We start from the raw sequence: 22,330 nt of genomic DNA, 5'->3' as shown, positions 1-22,330 counted from the left end.
CCGCCCCCCGTCTCTGCTACCTCAGTCCATTCATTTATTCATTTGACAAATATTTATTGAGCACCTACTACAAGCTAGGTATAGTTCCTGCATTGAGAATTCATCAGGAACAAAATGACCTGTGGAGATCCCTTGTGGGAGAAGCAGAAGATAAATAACAAAGTAACTAAGCAAATTATATAATGTGTTAGAAGGTGATGACTATTGTAGAAAGAAGAAGAAATAGAAGAGAATAGAGGTTTGGGAGTGTAGGGTAGGAGGCAGATTGTAGAATTATATGGGGTGACCTAGAAAGTCTTACTGAGGATGACACATTTGGCGCTTCTTTAACTTCTTTCAACAGCACCTTTTATGTGGCCTGCACATGCTCAGATGAATGAGTATGGAGTAGACCCTGTAACCCACCATTAGCTCAAGTACAGGGACCCCGAGTGCACAATGTCCCGTCACTTCCCACTTGCCTCTCTCATATTCTACCAGGTTTGTCCTACCCTTATTGCTAACTACCCTATTCCTCAAGGAGGTCTTACCTTCTCCCAAACCCATTACACTTCATTTTTATGGGTTTGTTTGTATCTGTCCACCCATTCATTTGGACATAGGCAGTATAGTGTATGGCTAAGCTGGTCATCTTTACAGTAAGAATTCCAGCTCTGCCTTTACAAGCTGTGTGACCTTGGGCAAGCCGTTCAACTTTTCTGTTTCCCTAGTACCTACTGTATAAAATGGGGACAATAATAATGCCCACTTCGTGCGGTTGTTTTGCGCACTAAATAAGGTAATGTATTTAATGCTTAGCTCAGTGTATTGCTTAGCATAAAATGCTCAATAAAGATTTTCTATTATTTGTTGGGAGTCTTAAATGCCAGCCACACCACTTAATAATGGGGGTGACCTTGGGCAAGTCATTCAACCTCTCTAAGCTTCTATTTCTTCAACTGTAATCTGTATCTACCACATAGGGCAGTAGTTGGATCATCAAGTGATATAGTCTATGTAAGCCATCTGACTCGGTCTCAATAGGTGTTAGTGGTGATTATTCCTGTTATTATTTTAGTTTATTTATTTTGTAAATATTTATTAGATGCATATTCCATACCAGGCCCTTTGCTTATGTTCTCAGTGAATCTTCAGAATGGCCTGGTGAGAAAGTTAGTGTCTCTTTCATACTTTGCTACATGCACCGTGCTACATTGTTGAGTGGCAGAGCCTCAGTTCTAATCTAGATTTGTGTGGTTGGGACTAAAACATGTTTTCTTTTCATTACTTCAATATACTTATTTTTGAGAAAAAATTCATATAACATAAAATTCACCATTTTAACTAACGTGTACAATTCAGTACTTTTTAATTGGGTTGTCTTTTTGTTTTTGAGTTGTAAGAGTTATTTTTAAAAAATATATTTTGAATATTAATCCCTTATCAGATATAGGATTTGTCATTATTTCTCTCATTTCCTGGGTTGTCTTTCACTTTCTTTTTAGCATACTTGGGTGCACAAAAATTTTTAATCTCAATGAAGTCCGATATGTCTTTTTTTTATTCTTTTGTTTGTGCTTTTGGCATCATAGTTAAGAAACTATTGCCTAACTGAAGGTCACAAAGATTTACACTTATGTAAACTATAAAACTTCTAAGTGTTTTATAGTTTTATGTCTTACAGTTAGATCTTTGATCCATTTGAGTATTTGATGTGAGGTAGGGGTACAAATTCATTCTTTTGCATTTGAATATCTAGTTATCCTGGCACCATTTGTTGAAAAGAATAATCTTTCTCCATTGAATGGTGTTGTCCCTCTTGTTGAAAATCAGCTGATCATAGATGTATGGATTTCTTTCTTGACTCTCAATTCTATTCTTTATTGATCTATATGTCCTTATGCCAGTACCACACTGTTTTGATTACTGTAGCTATATAGTAGGTTATAAAATTGGGAAATTTGAGTCCTTCAGCTTTGTTTTGGCTATTTAGAGCTCCTTGCAATTCCATATGAATTTTAGAATCAGCTTGGTCATTTTCTGCAAAAAAGGTAGCTTGGATTTTGATAGGTGTTGTAGATCAATTTAGGGAGTGTCACCACCTTAATAATAAGTCTAATCCATGAATGTAGGATGTTTTTCCATTTATTTAAGTCTTCTTTAACTTCTTTCAACAAAATATTTTACTTTTTCGTTTACAAGAATTCCTTTGTTAAATTTGTTCATAAATATTTTATTCTTTTCGATGTTATTGTGAATAGAATGGTTTTCTTAATATTTTTAGATTGTCCTTTGCTAATGTATAGAAATGCAATAGATTTTTGTGCGTTGATCTTGTATCTTGTAACTTTGCTGAATGCGTTTTTAGCTCTAATAGTTTTTTTGTGGATTCTTTTGGGTTTTCTATATAGAAGATCATGTCATCTGCAAATAGAAATAGGTTTACTTCTTCTTTTGAATTCTAGATGCCTTTTATTTTTCTTGTCTAACTGTTCAGGTTAGAATATCCAGTACAATGTTGAATAGAAGTAATGGGAGTAGACATCTAGTCTTGTTTCTGTTCTTAGAGGGAAAACTGTCATTCTTTCACCATTAAGTATAATATCAGCTGTGAGTTTTTGATAGGTGCTCTTTATCAGATTGAGCAGTTCTCTTCTATTCCTAGTTTGTTGAGTGTTTTTACCAGGAAAGAGTGTTGGATGTATTCTACTTAGTTTTTACAACTAGAAATCAGCAAAATCCTCTGTATGTGGCATGGTATAATTATGTGAGATTAAGTTTTATAATAATTTTTATTCAGAATTTAAAACCCATTATTTTATAATAGGTTTTAATAATTCACCTTTTCTTGACATTTTTTAAAGGAGATTACAAATATATAGCTGGGTATCTTTAATCATGTGATCTTGGGCAAATCCTACTTCTGTGGTCCTCAGTTTCCTTACCTGTAAAATGGAGATGGTATAGTAATGCTTATTTCATGGAGCTTTTGTGGATGAAGACAAGATGGGATTTTTTTATGCAAATGTACTTTGCAAACAAAAACTGTATACTTCTGTTGCTGCTCTTACCAGAGAAATTTTTTAAATTGTGATATAACATGTATTTAATAAAGCACACAGGTATGTGAAAGGAAGTGATCTTAAGAATAAAGGTAGATAAATTTGTATACACCCATGTGAACACCACTGGATCTTGATATAGAACCTGTCCGGCACTCCACAGAAGCCATTCTGCCTGGGCTATACCACCCTTGGAGGTAACCACTATTCTGACTCCTATCACCATAGATTTGTTTTGCTTGGTTTTAAATTTTGTATAAATGGAATCTTACAAGTTTTTGTGACTGATTTCTTTCATTCAGCATAATGTCTGTGTTTCATTCAAGTTGTTGCATGAAATGATAGGTCATTCTTTTCACGTGGTTTTTAATGAGCTAATACCAGTCAGTCACAGTTTGAAGAGGCTGTGCATTTGCCCAAGAGACTAGGAAAATGAAGGCCAGGGAAACGCAAAGATTTCCAGCATGGAGCTGACGCACCCAGTGAATCTCTACCAAGGCAGGTGAATCCTCAGCCAGTATGACAACTACATTGTCCAAATGTCACGACCTCCAATTTAGCACTGTAGACATACATCACCAATTGATCTCAGCACATTTTTACAAGGCATCCTGATGTAGCCTCAAAATTCTTCTCAACCCAGCAATCTGAGTAACCCACACCAATTGATTGGGGTTAGTGCTCAAGATTGAATCTGATGTGTTCTACTGTCATATCCCCAGAAGGAGCTTTTCCAGGCTCCTAAAGTTATGATATGAGAGACTCTACTAACATCAAAGTTTATCCCACAGCAATAGAAGATAAGTAGTGAGGCCTACAGTGTCTGCTTATTCATATAGTCTTTTGGTCATGGCTCAAGCCCAGCAAGTGTTTTGCTACCTGTATGCCTGATTGCAGCATGACTTAGATAAGAGGGGAGGGGGCAGATTGCTTAGATGTGGAGAGGCTGTTTTATCCATAAGGTGACTTGATTGGAGACTCCCTGTTTTTATTTTTTATTTTGATAAAAGCATTTCAATGTTTCAATTACTAAACAAACACAAGTGTGCCTTATAGTTTTACAATTTATGCAGCTGTAAATTCTTGATACTTCCGGGATGTCTCTCACATTTGAAAAATTTCTTCCAACCTGGAAAGTTGGGTAAAATAAACTCTCCCATCCTCTGAGAATGGTCACCTGTATATATACAGGATTGTGGCACATTACAACAAGAACAACAATCTGAGGCATGTTTTTATTCACATGTAGATCAAAGCCTGGGAAGGAGACAACACTCATGTGTGAAATAATAGAGAAAAAAGCCAAGTTGTCATTTATTTGAAACTCTGTTCCCAAGCAACTTTACATACTTGAAAGGTCCAAGAAGGAATAAAAAAGGCCTTTGAGAAGTCACTTGATCCCCTACCCCACCACTTCTACCCCTAACCTATGGATGTTGTCATCTCCCCTTAAGAACTGGATTTCTGAGAGTAGGGTGTCTCCTCCCATGTACTCGCAGCCCCTCAGGGCCTGGCATCCCTGGTACACTTGGGGCCTGGCGCATAGCCCATGGACCCACCTGGGGTGTGAACCCAGGACCTTCTGCGTGTAAAGTAGACGTGCTAACCACTACACTATGGAGCTACTCCCTCACTTTTTTATTGGTGATTGGAAGCGGCAAGTTAAAATAGTAGGCTTGGGAAAGGTTTAGCTACTAGATGCAGCCAATGTGCTAATGAGTGGAAAAATTATTCTTAATAAGGAGAAGGGAAAACAATGAAATATGGCCCCACAACCAGCTGGGCCTGTGTAATGCAGGAGGAAAAAAAATCTTCAATACTTCCACTTTTGAAAGTTCTGGGTTTTCTCCTGGTTTAATAATTATTGTGCATAACGATGATGCCGCAGAACACACAGGAATGAATACACATTTTTGAGCACCTACTGTGCTAAGCCTATGCTAAGTAAGCACTTTACATTCCCTATTTTACATAAGCTTGAAGGTGGTCCTGTGATTATCTGCAGTTTACAGGTTTGGAAAGAAAGGCAAATAGGGTAAGTAACTTGCCCAAGTAGGTCTTCAAGGTGGGTTCTGAACCTTTGCGGTCATAACTTCAGTCCCAAGGCTATTAGCCTTTACTAGGCTTCAAAGAACCTGTTAGGTTAATAAAATGTAGAAAGGTTCTCTAAGTAGAAGGAACAGCATATGTAGAGACAGGACTAGTTAACCTAGTCACTTAATTTTTGTCTTGTTGATTATTCACCTACTAAATAGAAACGGTATTAGCAGTCATAGGCTTATGAAAATTAAATGTGATAATACATATAATGCACTTTGAATGATGCCTGGATCAGCGAATGTGCATAATATTACTGTTTTTTTAATATTGCTATTTGTTTTTTGTCCTTGCTAGAGCAGATTCCCAAGGAGACTACATTTCCCAGCATGCCAACTCGCCCTTTGACCTTATGTAGACCAAAAATACGCGCCACGGAGCGCCTCAAGCCGGAAGACTATAGCTTCCCGGCATGCCGCGTGCCTCTCTCCATTAGATTTGAGGCACAGCCAGCGCGTTGCCCACCGGGAATTGTAGTCAGCGGCGCGTTGCCCTGACGCCGGCCCGGCCAGGCGTGGGGACCTGTGGGAGGTGGACCGGCCTGGCCCAGCTGCGGGGCGGAGGCGGCGGAGAGGCCTGCGGCTGCACGGAGCGGCTGGGCCGGGAGCGGGCGCCGGAGCCGAGCCGGAGCGGGCGGCGCAGGCCGGCGCGGCGAGCAGCAACCATGTCGATGTTCGGGAAGCTGTTTGGGGCGGGAGGGGGTAAGGCTGGCAAGGGCGGCCCGACCCCCCAGGAGGCCATCCAGCGGCTGCGGGACACTGAGGAAATGCTAAGTAAGAAGCAAGAATTCCTGGAGAAGAAGATCGAGCAGGAGCTGACAGCTGCCAAGAAGCACGGCACCAAAAACAAGCGCGGTGAGTAACCCCGGCCCCCTGAGTCCCCTCAGCTTCCTTGGCCTGGATTCCACCTTCGTCGGATGCATCCCAGGGCCTGCTCGGATCCCGTAAATCTCCCACGTCAGACTCCCTGCCGTGACTTTCCGAGTTCTGGACTCTCCCTGTCTGACTCCCTTCAGCATCTCATCGAACCTTGGGCTTCTCCACCATCAGACTCTCATTACAAACCCTCTCTCCTCAGGCTCTGCCCACTCTTGTCAGGGCCCTCTAGACCCTTTTTTTCACAACATTTCCCCCACCCTCCCTCTGTTCTTTTCTCTTCCGTCTTTTCCTCCTCCCTTTGGCCTGCCCTCACTCACCTTCCCAGATGCTGCCACCTCCTCCTCCTTGGCTCATTTCTGCCCCCATTCTAACACTTTTGCCTTCCTGGTCCCACACCTATCCTCTGTGTACCCCTCTGTGGAGTCCATGAGCTGTCCCTGGCCTCTCTCCACCCCTACCCCGCCTCACAATTCTCCTTGAGAAGCCTTGAGAGCAAAGGGGACTGGGAGAGAGGAGAGCCCCCTTTCTAGCTCTGTTCGCTTGTTGGATGAACTTGAGCAAGTTACTTTTCCTCTCGATGTCTCATTTCCCTCCCTCCATCAGCCAGGGATTGGCCTCCATGAGGCCTGAAGTGCCTTCCAGCTCTATGATTCACTTCTTGTTGCTTCATAGCGAGGTGTTATTGGAGTTTCAGCAAGTCCAAGCCTTCACCCCTGTGACTTACAGCTTCCTCATTCCTCTATAACAAAAATAAGAGTTTCATTCCTCCATTTTCCCAGACTCCTCTCTAGTCCCCAGGGCAGGAATATTGAACCTTATGGCAGTCTACTTCTTTTTGTTGTATGTGGCTCTCTGTGTCAGTGCTTTATATTCTTCTTAAGTGAGATAAATGTGGAAATGCTTTAATAACGAAAGCAGTTTAGACATATGTAATTTTTCTAGTTATCAGCAATATGAGAGTGAACCACAGAGTGACAACCCTCCCCCTGAAAGGGGTTTAGAAGCTGTACAAACAAGTATTGAACTCAGAAGTCTGGTAATCGCTAGCCATGTGACTTTGAGCTAGTTAATTTAGCTCTCTGAAAGGAAGATCATGGATGTAAAGTGCCCAGCACATAGCAGGGGCTAAATAGATGTTTTCTTAGTTCTAACAGAAGAACAAAATAGCTCATCCTTAGGATGCTCCACTGTTGATAGTCAGCAAATCCTCCAGAAAGTCTTTTTGTGTGTTTGCCCTGTGCACTGTCTTCACAAGGTGAACAAAACACAGCGTCCACCACCCTAATGAGGGAGAAGACAAGAGCCAGGAAAATGAAGAAAATATTGTCTAGTCATGATGAGCTAAAAAAAAAAAAAAAAAAAAAAAAAAAAAAACGGGGAGTGATGGGGTGCCACTTTAGATAGAATGGTGCCACATTAGGTAGAACTGAGCCTTGAAAAGGAACCAGCTCTGTAAAAATCAGGGGAGAGGTCTTTCAGGTCGGGAGAACAGCATAGGAAAAGGCCCAGAGGTTTTCCTATTTTAAGAAACAGAAGACCTTTGTTTCTGGCGTGTAGTGATTCAAGGGGAGAGTGGTATAAAATAAGGGAATGGGGAGTGGACCTTGAACTTCCTGGTAAAGAGTTTGGATTATATTCCAAGTGGATGGAAAACTGTTGGAGAGTGTTATGCAGAAATGTGTCCTAATCATTCATACAGTTTTTAAAAACACCATCCAACTGCTCTTTAGAAAGTAGACCAGTGGGGCAGTGGGTGACGGCTGGAGCTGGGAGACCAGTGAAGAGGCAGTTACAGTCATCTGTTTGTGGCCTGGACTGCAGTCGTAGCTCTGGGGATAGAGAGCAGGGTTAGATTTTGCTGTCTCTAGCTTTTTTCTCTGATGACTCTCTCTCAGTCAGGATCCTCTGTTCATGGTCATTAGAATCTTTGTTTTTACCAGTCTGCATTTAGGGATGCTTTTCCCATTGTAGGGTGGTGAAGGAGGGCGTCAGTTTACCTCATCTCCTATCTGAGGGCAATTCTGCTGTCTGGAGCTAGTTTAGTTTCTGCAGTTTTAGAAGTTACTGAATTGGCTTTCAAGAGGCTTGGAGAGAGACTGCTAGCAGACTTTGGAGGACCAACCTCAATAGTTGTGGGACCTAGAGAATCAGAGATTAAAATGCACTGTGTCTGCCCTCCAGGAACTCAGGATTGGAAGTGTGTAGTTTTGTTTTGTTAAGTGTGTGAGTGGGCAGGGTGGGGGTGGGTGAGGGTGGAGTGGAGGGGAGAGGGAGAGAAAGGAGCTGGGGAGGGAGGGAAGACATGAAGGAGGAGAGGGAAAGAGAGGGACTGGGAAGGATAGGGAGGGAAGGGAGGGATAGAGACAGGGAGGAGGGAGGAAGGAAAGGAAACATACTAGTCAGTGATAAAACATGAGTGTGTATTTGGGGGTGAGGCTAAAGAGGAGGAGGTTTCTCTGGAGGTGAAAGGGCATAGAAGGCTTTGCAGAGGAGGGAGATGTGAGGTGGGTCAGCAAGGAGTTTGGGAAGCTGTGAGAGTGTGGCAGAACAGCAGATAGATAACACAGGGGTGGCCTGTACGTTTAGACCTTGACCTGGAGATGGTGAGGAGCCATTGACTGTCCATGCAGAAGAGACAGATCAGCTTGGATTTTTAAAAGAACACTCAGCAGCAGCATAAGGAAGGAGTTTAGACTGACCAGGAAGGAACTGGGGGCAGGGACCCAGTAAGCAATAAGGATAGAATTTCATAGATACAAGTTTGAGCTGTAGCTTTGTCACTAGCTCTGTGTGTGCGTTAGGCAGGTTACTCTGCATCTCAGATTCTTCCTCTGTAAATAAGGGTACTAATATTTACACTGTTAGATTAAATTATGTTATACATGCAAAGCCTTTAGTACAATGCCTGCCATATGGTTGTGTTATCAATAAATACTTGCTGTTAACATTATTACAAAGAGACTTGTAATTATTCAGGTAAGAGCAAAGGGCCTAGAGTAGAAGGATGAAAAACTAGATGAGAAGTAATACATGTCAGAGACTTCTCTGAAGGAGGATCAGAAGAGGCTTGGTGATTGATTAGAACCGTGAGCAGGATGAAGGAATTGAGGAAGATTCCCAAGTTTACAGCAGGTGGAGGACGATGCCATTAACCAAGTTGGGGAATAGAGGAGGAACAATAATACTTCATAATGGTATAGTTCTTTGAAGTTTGTAAAACTCCTCTTTTTATATGAGTCTTATGGCATCCACTGAGAGAGACTGTGAGCTCCATGAGGCAGGTTGTGATGATCATGTTTATCACTGTGTTCCCAACACCTAGCACAGTGCCCGGCATGTGGTTAATGCTCAGTAAGTATTTATTAAAGGAATGAAAACAATCTAGTGAGTATCTTCTGTTATTTCCATCATACAAGGAGGAAAATGAGGCTGGAAAGAGGATGTAATTTGACTCGGAGACCAGTTCTTCTGGTGGTTGTGGCTCTTGTGTTCTATTTACTACCATGATGGCTGAAAGTGTCTTCATAACCTTCGTCATCGCTCAGGTCATTAAACGCCCACCTGTGCAAGGTGTGGTGCTGAGTGGGAGAAAAAAGAGTGAGACAGGACCAAGCCCTGCCCTGTGGAGCATATAGCCAAATATGGATGCTGTCTTTGTGGCATACACATTGAAAAGATGATAAATTGTCCTTTGAAACAAACCTCTGAAGCTTAGGTAGATTATTTACAGTGTGCGGGTGTGTTCCAGGCAGTGGTTTCAGTTAATGGCCTAAAGCAAAACTTAGATCACACATTTTTTCCAAATTTCTTTTCCTTTCCTTTAGTCTAGCATTCATTCTTAAGCATGTGGCAGGCTCTTAAATTGTTCTAGGCCACGTACTCAGTGCTGGGAGCTCAGTGCTAAGAACATAGACATACCAGACACAATCCTTGCCATCCAAGGGAATTAAATATCACTTTCCTTTTTTATAAAGTGGAAATAATATTAATCTCAAATGATTATAGCGAAGATTAGCTAAGATGATATATGAAAGAGTGTGGCATGTTGTGGATATTGAGTATACTCTCCTTTTCTGATGAAGTTATTGATCAGACATCTTTGGTTTGATTGTTGAAAAGAAAAAGTTGAGAACTGGATAGAAACTAGGATTACAGTCTAGGTGAAATGACAAAAGTCACCCAAACTTAGGTCTTTTTTGGTACTTTTCCAAACAACTGGTTTTCTTCCTAAGAAAGATAATCAGATTTCAGATATTCTTTTCTTCTGAAGGCATTATAACTAGTTATGAAATATCTACCCGAGGTGGTTCAGATTTCTTTTTTTTTTTTCCTGTTTTAATAAAGATGAAAACAGTTTGTAGAAAGAGTCATATTTTAGTCTAACAAGAGAATTGTATGAGATTGGGAAATGGAGACTGGGTATCTCAAACACCCTACACTGGTACATTTCTTTTGGATTTATGGATGCAAATCAGTTCATTTATAGGTTAATTTAGGTTCAGCTGAAAATGTCTGATGGGTGCAGAGAGGCCAGGTGCTCACAGGAGATATGTCTTCATTAAGTCCTACTCATTGCTGGAGCCATTGTAGCTCTTATGTTTAATAAAGTTGCTCTAACACAGTAGCATGTGGGGAAACATCTTAAGTTAAATTTATAGTGAATGTGGCCTTTTGATTCTCTGGAATAAAGGTATCAGGTTGAAAATCATAGCATGTTAATGGTGTATGTGCCAGCAGGATCTCCTCTCCCAGAGGCCCTGGGATGGAAAACCTTAATTCCACCCAGGGAACTGAGCAGTGAGAATCTCCCTTGATGACACTGAAGTTTCTTCTTTGAAGAAATGGTTGGCTAGATTGGATTGGTTTATTTCTCAAGACAGATGGAGTGTCAAAGGGGCCATATGTGTTGGCTATCCAAACATGCTGGCACCTTTGATTCAAATGACAAAATTTGAATTTGCCCCATTTGGCAGGGAGACTAAATATTTTTAAGTGCCTGCCAGTAGGTTTATAATGTGATTCGAAATTCAAGATAGAGTTTGTTTGGAGATTTAGCTTAATGTGAAGACTTTTGCGCCAAGCTGTTTTGCTCAGGGAAAGTCTGAATTGTCCTGAGTTGGGTTTTAGTGTGCGTGTACATTTCTGAGGCAGAAAGCCAGGAGCTGGTTTGTTTACGTGGTCACAGCCCTGAGATGGAGCCAGGGCTGAGCGGAAAGAAGGGCAGAGCTCTTGAGGCCTTGAGAAATTCCTTTGGAAAGGAAAGTTTATGAAAACTTGGTCCTCTTGCCCAGAATTATTTTGTGCTCTGCCACTCACTGCCTTGTAAAAAGCGAGAGAGAGAATATTCAAAACAACTTTAGATTGGTCATTCTGAGTATGAATGGTTATACTTAGAAAGGAAATTTAAGTGTAGCAGTAGGAAACAACAACAGACCTAGCTGGATATAGTACTAGCCTGTTTTTAAGGTATTTGTCTCAAATCAACAGATGTTTATTGAGTTCCTTCTAGGAGGAAGGCAACATGGTATATAGGCAAAAAGTTTCTCAGTTTGAATGCCTGCTTCACTACTCACCAGTGGTACCTTGGCATTTACTTACCGACTCTGAGTCTCAATTTTCCTATCTCTAAAAAAGGAATAACAACACTTCTTAGGTTTCTTATGAAGCTACGAAATAAGTTGATGTATGTAAAGTGCTCAGCAGAGTGCCTAGTACATAGCGGGTATGTGAATGTTTCCTTCGTTTCCCAGGTATTATCTCAGGTACAGTAAGGGAAATAAAGATGGTTAAGACACTACTTTCTGCCTACAAGTGCTCACAGTTCAGTGACAAAGAGATACTTATACAAGTAACTGATAAAAAGCAACTATGGTAAGTGTACAAATGATGTGTTAGAGGAAAATGCAGCAGGAAGAGATTAATTCGTCTTTGAGAGTCGGCAGGTTCATCGCACCCAGCCACCCATCCAATGCCCAAATTCCCTTTGCATTATTCCTGCCAAGCAGTTAGCCTCTGATTGAACCTCTCTGCTAACAGGATTTGTATTGGGTACTCTATCCTCCCACACTATAGCATAGTCTGTCTTTGGACAGCTCTGGCTATAAAATCACTTTCTTATTTGGAACTGAGATCTGTCTTCTTGTAGTACTTACCTTCTGTACAGATTGGGGTAGTTGCTCCAAAGGAAGCAGCTTGGGGTGGTGGAGAGATGGTGGGATCTGGAGTTAGAAAGGTGGCAGATCCCACCTCTGATACTAGACAGTTGTGAACTGTGTTTCTTTCATTGAGAAAATAGGTTGCTTATTCTGTTTCTTGGGGCCTTGGAGAACAGATTGAAACCACTTGGACAAGACGTATAAAGGAAGATGGTGTATATATCTTAAGCCTGCATTTCTCTAGGACACATCTTCTCGGTTCCATTGACTGTTGTTCTGTTGCCTGGTCGGTCTTTCTGTTCTTGTTACCTTCCTCTGAATGTTCTCCTGCTCACCAGTGTTGCTCTTAAGGTGTGGAATGGGTAGAGCTGAATACTCGAATATTCCAGCAAGGTCTGAGCAGTGCAGCCCACAACATGCAGGACTAGACATTTGTTTAGGAATTAATTTGGTTCTACGTACTGTATGGCCCAGATCATTCCCATATCACTGAGACAGGTTTGTTTGTTTGTTTGTTTGTTTTTTTTTGAAATGCAATTATACTTTGCTAGGCCTTTCATTAGTAAAAGAATGACTATCTAGCAACCCCTTGTTTGTTTGGTTCTTCGGGAGTTTTAGCTGAAGGATTGAAGGATTTAAGTGCTTAACGAGAGCATCTGGCTGGCTTGATTCTCCCGTAGCTGGTATTTCTAGCTCTACCTCCTCTCTCTTCCTTACAAGCTGATTGTAAGGCTTATTTGAGGGATGCAGGAAAGCCATACGTCTCTGTGGTTGTGGCTGTTTAGCTCAAAAGGTTAGCAGTATGGTATGGTGAAAAGGCGCTGGATTTGGGATCGGAAGACCTGAATTCACATTCCGCTTCTGCCACTTACTAGTTTTGTGGTCTGGGGCAAGTCTCCTCATATTCCTGAGCATCAGCTTCTTCAGCTGCAAAAACAGGATACAATATTTACTATACAACTTTGCTACTTAAAATCTCCTCTGTGGGAACATTTGGGAAATTGTTAGAAATGTGGACTGTCAGACCCCATCCAGACCTTCTGAAGCAGAAACTACTTTTTTATGAGGTTCCCAGGGCATTTATATCCACATCAAAGTTTGAGAGACACCTCTCTATAATTATTGTGGGGATTAAATTAGCATATTGGGCATTTTTCATCTGTCCAGGTCAGTATTCATTCCTGTAGACTCAGAGGTGCTGTCTCCCTGGTGAATTTGCTTACTCCCTTTGCTGCTCAAAGATTGAACTCTTATCTAGCTCACCGTATTCCCAGATACCTTCAGTTACCTCCATATCTGATGAGGCCTCAGAACACAGATGGTTCAGTAGAAGTCTACTTTCCCCTTCTTGAAAAAGAACTTGAAGCACATGTCCTGCTAATAGGATAACAGCCTTCTTCATTAAAGAAGCCACTCGTTTGGATAACTGACAAGCTTTCAGTCAGGGTTTCAGTCATGAGGACCCACTGGTTGTTGGGTACTGACAGACAACCCCCTGTGATAAGCTAGAGGCAGTTTCCATCCTTAGGGAGCACCACTGCCTGGTGTGGGGGGCCACTTGGTAAGGAAAGAATTTCCACCTAGTGGGACTTGTGTAGAGTGCCATAAGGACCCCAGGTGAAGAGAAATGAACTCTACCTGGGGAAGCTAGGAAATTATTTTTTTAAGTCATGTCTTTTTTCACCAGAAATGATTTTTCAGTGAGTTCTGATTTCTTGGTTCAGGGCTTTGCAGTGGTTTCCTGTTCTGTTCAGATCAGTATCAATGTCATATGACATTGATACTGATCTGATCTACCAGTTTTCTGCATCATGAGGGATAGGTGTTTTCTGAGTGCCTGTTCTGTGTTAGGAGCCATATGAGATGCCACAGGGATTCCCAGGCAGTGAAAAAGACACAGCCTGGCCCAATGGATCCTACAGTTGAACAGATCTGTGGCTGTCTCAGAGATAAAAGATATTACAACTAAGTAGCCCATGTGTTTTTTCACTGGAGTCTTACAACCATCCTAAGTAAAGTGTTCCTTTCAGGAGCTTATGGATAAAGTAAAACTAGAAAATGCAAGCAGCTTCTCAGCTAGGAGAGTAGGAATTAGGTGGGATGATGAAGCAGGACGTTTCACCATCGAATCTGCCCTGTTCGATTCTATAAGATGACATTTTTCTGGAATTTGGGGGGTGATAATGAATTTTTGAACTAGCATTTCTAAAGGGGTTAAAACCCACCAAAGAACATTATCTTTTCTTTTCATCTGAGAGAGAGAGAGAGCGTGCGCGAGCAGGCATCAAAGCATCCAACAGTAGGTTGCTCAGGTACTGGACCTGGAGCTTGGCACAGCCCACTGAGGAAATTTTCTCCCATCGAACACTCAGGGCAGTTGAGTTTGCTCAGGTTGGGAGGCTCTGTGAGTCTCAAAGTTGGAGTTCACACATTTACCCAATCAGGGTTTCTTGCCCTGGTATAAAGCCCTGCCTTATGATCTTGCTCTTAAAAGGCCCATATTCTTATTGGGGGGATAAACCTAGGACAGGAGTAATTAAAGTCTAAATTGGTTCTAAGTGCCATCTACAGGGACACCCTAAATGGAGCTCGGTGGAGATTTGAAGAGAGCAGTTGCCACAGTTTAGAGTTGGGGGTGACAGTGTGGTCTTTGTGTTAGTCCTGAAAGGAGTAGGCAGCTATGGGGTGGGGGTTTGGTATAAACACTCATGTTTGGTATTTGACCTCACCTCAGATCTAGTTACAACTGGAAGTTGCAGAATGTTTGCTTTCACCTAGATGTGTTGCATAAGAGTAGTGTGTTTAAGAAAAGGAAACTAGGAGCTTTGAAATGGATTTGGCTACCGTGCATTGTTTAGGGACTCTGATGTTGAGATCCCAAATCTTTTTGGTCTTAGTGCTGCACAGGTAGACATTTGGATTTAATTTCAGATGGTCCATTTTAAAAGAAGGTAGTTAGAAGCTTTTGCTTCATTCATGAGTCCATTTGATAAGCATATATTAACGAGTTGTGGGCCAGATACTGTCCTGGTTTACTGGATAAATGCAGATGAAGACGGGTCATTATGGCCTCTAACATGCTCACAATCTGCTAAAGGGGCAGATAAGTCAACAAATATAATCAAGATACAGTGTGATCTGTTCTAGAAGCATAGTCAGAATTCAGAGTTTAGGATATGCAGTGGAGTGTGTGTGTGTGTGTTTCTTGAATCTATGTTTTATTAGTTAATTTGGTAAGTACTAGAATGTTAGAGCAGAAAGGAACTCAAAATATATGAGTGCTTGAAACTTTGAATTAATAAGAGTTTTTAAGAGAAAAACCAGGAACATGCAAATACATGCAGTACTTTTAAAAAGCACTTATTTTGAATCAAAAGCTTCTTTGAGGTGACATAAGAACGGATAAATGTTTAATATAGGTTAGCTATGAAATAATTAGCTTTAGAATACTAAGTTTACAGTACAGCTTATTCCGATAATTATTACAAATTTGCTTTACAGTTGTCTTCCCACAAGTGGAAGCAGATGCTAATATATCTGAGGAGTGGATCATTTACCATTTGCATACGGAGGAACTATAAGTTCTTCCTTGTTTTTACTTGTATATGACCTGATAGTTGTAAAAGCTAAAGTAAGTAAGACTTGTACATGGGTGTACTGGCTGCAGTTCTCTGCAGAGGTTTGAAGAAGAGTTCCTACTTAGACGAGGCCACCTGAAAGACTTAGTTTAGGGTGAGGAGTTTGATCAACTCAGTGTCCCCGGAATTCATTAGATTTAGAAACATTGACAACGGTGACATTTAAATCTCAGATGATTGCTAGTTTCTTAATTCTCCATCAGGTAGATCATTTGCTTTCACTTCTTTGGGGCATTTTCTCCCTTTAGAATCTTGCACAAAGGTAGGATGTAGTTGCAGATTGTTTACCAAGTGTGAAGTAAATTTGGGTGCTGAATTGTAATGGGCTCTGATAGCCTTCTGTGGCCATGTCCAAGTAGAGAACTCATATCAGCCTGGCATTCAACTTTTGCTCTTAGCAGACAGTGTTGCAGGGGTTGTAGCTGCAGATAAGCCTTCTCATGCTTAAATTTTAGTGGTAATTTTGGAGGGGGACAGATAGTAATATAGGAGCGCGATTCCTTATGTTATTTTCATCATTCTAAAAAAGTTTGTTATATTTCAAAGCAAAAAAATATTTTTTTCAGGAGAAAAATCTTCAGAAAGTAAAAATATTCCCCAATCTTTGGGAAATGCCATGCACTTTACAAATTATCACATTTGATTTTTTCAACAACCCCATGCATTAGATGGTATTACACCCCACCCCCACCCCCAACCCCTTTCAGAGATGAAAAGGCTGAGGTTCAGATTACGTGAGTCACAGGGCTGACTGAGGAGCCTTGGGCATCCTGAGGTGGGCCACATCACAGTGGGCTCTGGTATCTTTGGTGCTCTCGTAGGGCCAAGACATCATAGCTATTAGTGTTCATAACTTATCAGTGTACAAAATCCTGTCATTGGAAATCAATTTTTATAATATTCCCTCCACAGTGCAAGTACCTGTTATTTTGCAGGGGAATACACATTTGTACAGGGTTTTTTGGCTTCCAAAGCACTTTCACATCTGGGATCTTATTTTGAAACTCAGAGAAACTTAAGGTGGGTAGAGCAGGGTGTGATTTTAACTCCATTTGGCAGAGGAGGAAACTAAGGCTCAAAGCAATTAAGTGGTTTTCCTAGGGACTGTGTCAAGGCTAGAACCCTTCAGTAGGCTCCAAGTCTAGTGCTTTCCTGCACTGTCCTGCCTCCCTCTTAATAATGTTCATTCTTAGATTCCCTTGTCAGCTTCAGCAAGGCCGTGTGTCAATAATGAGTGTCGGTCAGGTTAAAGAGGATAAACATGGTGGTCCATCGAGTGACTGGATCATCTTATACACAGTGGGACTAATGCCAGAGAGAAAATGAAGATTATTTTTGTTTGGAATGGTGTGAGAACCTTTATTCGTTGTATTCATTTATTCACAGTCTGCTACAACATTAGCATTGTGTATTTCTCAGTCTCCTTTCCATTTCTTTCATCACAATAAGCTAGTTTTCTCAGTGGCCTCTAGAGCAGTGTTTGTCAGCCTTAGCACTATCGACATTTTCGACTGGATAATTCTTTGTTGTGGGGGGCTGTCCTGTGCATTGCAGGATGTTTAGCATCATCCTTGGCCTCTGCTCATTAGGTGTCCATAGCATCCCTCTCCAGTTGTGACAACCAGAAATGTCTCCAAACATTGTTAATTGTCTCCTGGTGGACAGGAGCTCCTAAGGTTGAGAACTACTGCTAGGGCTGGTGAAGACCCGCAGGTGCAATGCTGGAGCTTAGAGACTGGCCTGAGAGCGAAAGGTCTTAAAGAGCAGAGTACTTTTAATCATAGCTTTTGTTGTTCTGAGTTGTCTAGGGACAGCTCAGGGCTTCCTGGCTTTACTTTCTGGGAGTCTAGCTAGGACTGGCACCCAGATCTGAATCCCTCCCACCTAGGACTCTTTCAGCAACCCAGAGGTCCTCAGTTGTTTCAGGTTGAAGGAGCCTTTTTTAATTGCAAAAAAAAATCAGAGATGGCCATGTGATAATAATTGTACTTTTAGTACCTATCGATTGAGAAGATAAATAATTCCTTTCAATCAGTATTTATTGAATACCTACTATTTGTGTCTCTGTCCTAGAACTGTGTCTGACATGAATGATCGTAGGTGTTCAAGTGGTAGTTCTTTTTATCCTTGTGTGATATATGTATTCATCATGTAGTGCACAGGCAGTGCTGGGTGGCCACATTCACAGAGCAGTGGAGTGATAACTATGAACCCAGTGGGCTCATAGCCCATAGGTTGGGAGCCAATTGATGCATTATACCATGACATTTGAGAGAACAGCAGGCCTAAAATTCTGGGCCTTTCTTGAAACCATGAACTAACTAGTTCTACACTTGAGATGGGAATCTCCACACTCTGGAAATAAAAAACCAGTAGGCTACCCAGAGTCCTCAGTGTAGCTCTCTCAATAGCTATACACTAGGGCATCTGTGATAAAAGAGGAGGTATTTGGCTGGAAACAAGCTTTAAGTTCCTAGCATTAGTTGGTAAATGGTGCATGGGTCTAAGGGGAGTTTAAAATAATGGCCTCGAATTTGGGAATCTGTGTTTCTGGAGCCTCTAAACTTGAAGCACTCAGCTTCTCTGACAAGAACCGTTACTCTTATTTCAGAGGTAAGAGGCAGAGAGGCTAGGCCACACAAATGGTCCCTGAAAAAGAGGCAGCTACTCTCAGGTTTAGGAGCTGGGACTCTGGTTGGCACCCCAGGATGGTCAGATGATGGAGAGAAAACATTAGATTAAGTTCTGCCCAATCCAGCCAACATTTTGAACGCCCACTGTGAAAGACTCCCTGAGAAGGGACTGTATAGGACATAGATAAGCAGAATTTGGGACAGAGGGAAGGGGTAGGGCCATTCTAGGCAGGGGGATTATGCAAAACAAGGTACCGAGATTAGCATATGCTGTGTTGGGGGGGGGGAGGGAATAATGGGGATTATGGAATAAGGAACAGTGGTGGCTCAGGTAGAGTGAGAGTTGGAAAGGTAGGCTGCGGCTTCTCAGGAGGCCAAGCTGAGGAATCTGTGTTAGGTAGAATTTAGTGAGGCACATACTGAACAGACACTTTTTCTAGAGAGCAGTTTGCTAGGCACCAGCAACCATTTTCCTGCAGCACCCTGGGAAGTTTCTCATTAGTAGGCATTCTACCCATTACTGCCTGAGGGTATGAGGTGGGTAGAGGGGACCTGTTCCCTTATCAGGGAGGATACATGGGTTACCACCTTTTCTTTCATTACCTCTTCCTGGTTTCTCTTCTGCTTTATCTGAAGCCTGAAGCCTAGCACATCCTGGGCAGCTGCGTGGGGACAGAATAGTAACTTTTCTGCATTTGAGAATATCCCGGGTTACATGCCAGACTTAAACAGGCAAATCTTTCCTACTTAAATTAGCTTGACCCAGCCTCATTTATTAATCAGGTCCTTGGCTGCCCCATGTTGTACAGTTTCACTCCCAGCTGCCTGGCTGGCTCACTCAGTTAGTTGTGATCTTTGAGATTATTTAATCTTCCCTTCCTGTTTATCTTTGATCAGAGGCGGGGTGGGGGGGGGAGAGGGAAAGAGGGAAGAAGGGAGGCAGGGAGAGGGAGAGGGCACTATAGTTAACTTGGCAGATGACAAGGATCTCTGTTTCTCAGGACATACTTTTGAGCTCATCCCAGAGTCTATTGGCTATAGTCACAAATATCTGAAAATGAACCCCCCAGAACTCTTTCCTGAGCTCCCAGCTTCCTGTTAGCTTTCCTGTCCTCCAGGTGCTTTCTCCATCACCCAGGATGGTCAGGCCGAGCCCTAGGACTTATAGACACTGCACCCTGTCAACTGGTATCTTTAGGCCAGTGTCTTCCCATCTCCAGGCCTTTGTTTTCTCAATAATAAAATAAGAAAGATGGATTAAATAAATGCTAACATTTCTTTCTGTTCTTACATTCTCTGAGTCAACAAGTACCACTGTACAGTAAACCTCCAGAGAAACAGGTGTTGCTCCAAGCAGTTTTGCTGCATAAAAAGATAGAGCAGCTCAGCATTCATTTTTGTCTGTTAATAGCTTGGGTACATTCCTGCTCATTGCAAAAGCTGAGGGCAGCCACAGACTGTTTTGTAGAAGGTGCTTGACAGTTTTCCATTTTGATTACCTGGTTCAGAGGCCAAAGCTGAATAATGATTTTTAGCTGCTCCCCTGAGTCTCTGTCCAGGCAAGCAACAACGATACTGGAGGGCATCTGTCCTGGCTTCTCAGCCTTGTTTGGGTCAGCAGCCTGCTTGTGACCTGACTGCCAGACTTGTGGCAAATCAGTGCTATAGAACCTGGGGCTGAGCAGACTCAAGCTCTGCTGGACAAAAGCCCAGTGGTGACCAGTTAAACAGACTGGGTGTGCTTCCTGTGGCAGTACTTGACTTCCTCACTGATGCACCGCTGGGCCACAGGATGCAAGCAGTTTATTTCCTGTGTGAGGGGAATGGAGAAAGGAACCAGCTGCTGAGGGCTGGTCTGTCTTGAGTCATTTTAATTAAATCTGCTCTTTAGTATAGCGATTGAAGATGATGCTGGGAGTCTTGGGGACTGTAGCTGGTTTCCCTGGAAAGGCCTCATTGCTTAATGTAAAAACCCTGGCACCACCATAAATAGCTAAATCTCTTAGGAATACAGAAGACATTTACCTACCTGGTTCTAAATTCAGGTCTTTGAAACCTCAAGTCCCTACTAGTGCCCATTAAACCAGTTCTCTCCCATTCATTAACTTTCACAGTACATTTATGTCTTCTAAGCAGCTCTGGAAAGTCATACTTTATGGGCTCATCTTGCCCATGCAGAGGGAAGTCCAAGGCCCAGAGAGATTAGGTGACCTGTTAAAAATGACAGCTCATGAAGGCAAATCTAGGAGTAGGACCCATGGCTTCTGCCTCCTCATTCCAGTGAGTTCTGCCTCATTGTTTCTCAACAGACACTGTGGTGGCATATCCCCAGCCCTGCCAGAATGGTTTTGAAAATAAAATTAAAGTTGCCATGCTGCCAGCTGACAGGAGAGATGGAGCAAACAGTTGCTATTTTAGGAGGTTGTTTTCTTTTGAGCTATAACTGACTGTTGGTGGTTTGGTGGGCTGGTACAGTCTGGGTGAAGGATCATAAGCCCCAGGGTTTCGTAGCTACATTCCTGACTGTGTAACTAGGCTGTCTTTTCCTGAGTCCCAGGGCCTCCTGTGCAAGGGATCAGAATAATTCCTACTTTTAACCCTTTTTATAGGACTCAGGAGGATTAAGAAGTCTATAAAGAGATCTAGGAAAGAGTTGGTATATTAATAGCAATTTTTGGTGCTTCTTGATTTTTTTTTTTTTTGAGGTGTTACTTACAGTAAAGCAGACAAGTCTTAAGTGTACAGCTCAGTGAATTTTTACAAATATTTATGCCCACGTTACCACGACCCAGATTCAGAATCAAAGTATTTCCAGTACTCTCGCAGTTTTGATGATTTTTACAGTAGCTCAGAACTTAAGAAGAGAACAGTTTTGTTTACTCTGGCCCCTTTAAGAATCTTAGAGGCCATTATATTATCTTTCCGTTACTCATTCACTGTTTCCCACACACCTAGCAGTGCAGGGCTCTGTGCTGGGAGTATAGAAACTGGTCATTGTTGGCCCCATGCTCACAACCCATCAGGGATTATGACTAGGATCCAAAGCAGAAAGTGAGAAGGGCTGAGAGAGGTAGCTTAGAGGAGGAAGGCTGCCTCTTGCAGTAGGAGAGGGTATGTATGTTTTTCTAGACACAAAATTTTTCCCAGTCTTTTCACTGTCTGTAAATATAGGAAAGGGGCCATATTATGGATTTTCAGTCCCTCCTCGGTCAGTTCTTTTCATTCTCAGACCATGTTGAGTACTTGGAAAGATGCAAGCCCAGCTAAAAACCAGCATCTATATTATTTACTCAGTTTTGCCTTCTATTCTGGGAAGCAGGAGAAAACATAGGCGGTATGGAAGAAAGCAAAAACAAGAGGTACTCCCCTTCCGTTCTTTGGCTTCCAAGTCTCTTAGGAGCTGACTTCCCTTCTATCTCAGGTTTTAAAGCTCATAAGACCCATAAGACCACAAGTGTGCTCTTTTCATTTTGGCCAGAATTTCTCTGCCTGCTTTGATCCAGTAATTTAAAACATAGAATTTTCTATATCTTATGTGAAAACAGACCCAAGAAGGACTTCCCCACCCTTTTTTCATGTGTGAGCAACAAATTTGTGTTTTGTTTTAATTGCTAATAAAGGCATATGGCTCTGTGGTTGGTAGGAGGAAAATGGCCATGTCTAAAGTAGATGCACAGTGATCCCCTTCTTTAAAGAGATAGTCTCCCAAAGTAGTGAAGACCAGTGCCTGAGACAGAGTCAGCATGAAGAGATAACATGTTAGGACATTTGAACGTTACAGAGCTGTATCTTGGTACATGTGTAGATAGTAGATAAGAAAGAAAGAAGGGTGGGTGCCTCAGCCTGGCTGACCTTGTTCAGGTTCTGATGAGTTACTGCTGTGTCTTG

General features: G+C 42.1%; 1 protein-coding gene across 1 annotated transcript in view; it reads left to right on the top strand.

The window, feature by feature from the left end:
- Nucleotides 1–5,693: 5,693 nt before the first annotated feature.
- Nucleotides 5,694–22,330, top strand: part of CHMP4B (charged multivesicular body protein 4B) — a 40,997-nt gene continuing 24,360 nt past the window's right edge. The window contains exon 1 of the mRNA XM_016162252.2: nucleotides 5,694–5,992. Coding sequence (XP_016017738.1) covers nucleotides 5,803–5,992 — 190 coding nt within the window. The 5' untranslated portion in view covers nucleotides 5,694–5,802. The remainder of the gene's footprint in view (nucleotides 5,993–22,330) is intronic.

The sequence above is a fragment of the Rousettus aegyptiacus genome, unplaced genomic scaffold (assembly GCF_014176215.1).
Source record: "Rousettus aegyptiacus isolate mRouAeg1 unplaced genomic scaffold, mRouAeg1.p scaffold_m13_p_12, whole genome shotgun sequence".
NCBI lineage: Eukaryota > Metazoa > Chordata > Mammalia > Chiroptera > Pteropodidae > Rousettus > Rousettus aegyptiacus.
This window is presented reverse-complemented; position numbering and strand designations above follow the sequence as displayed.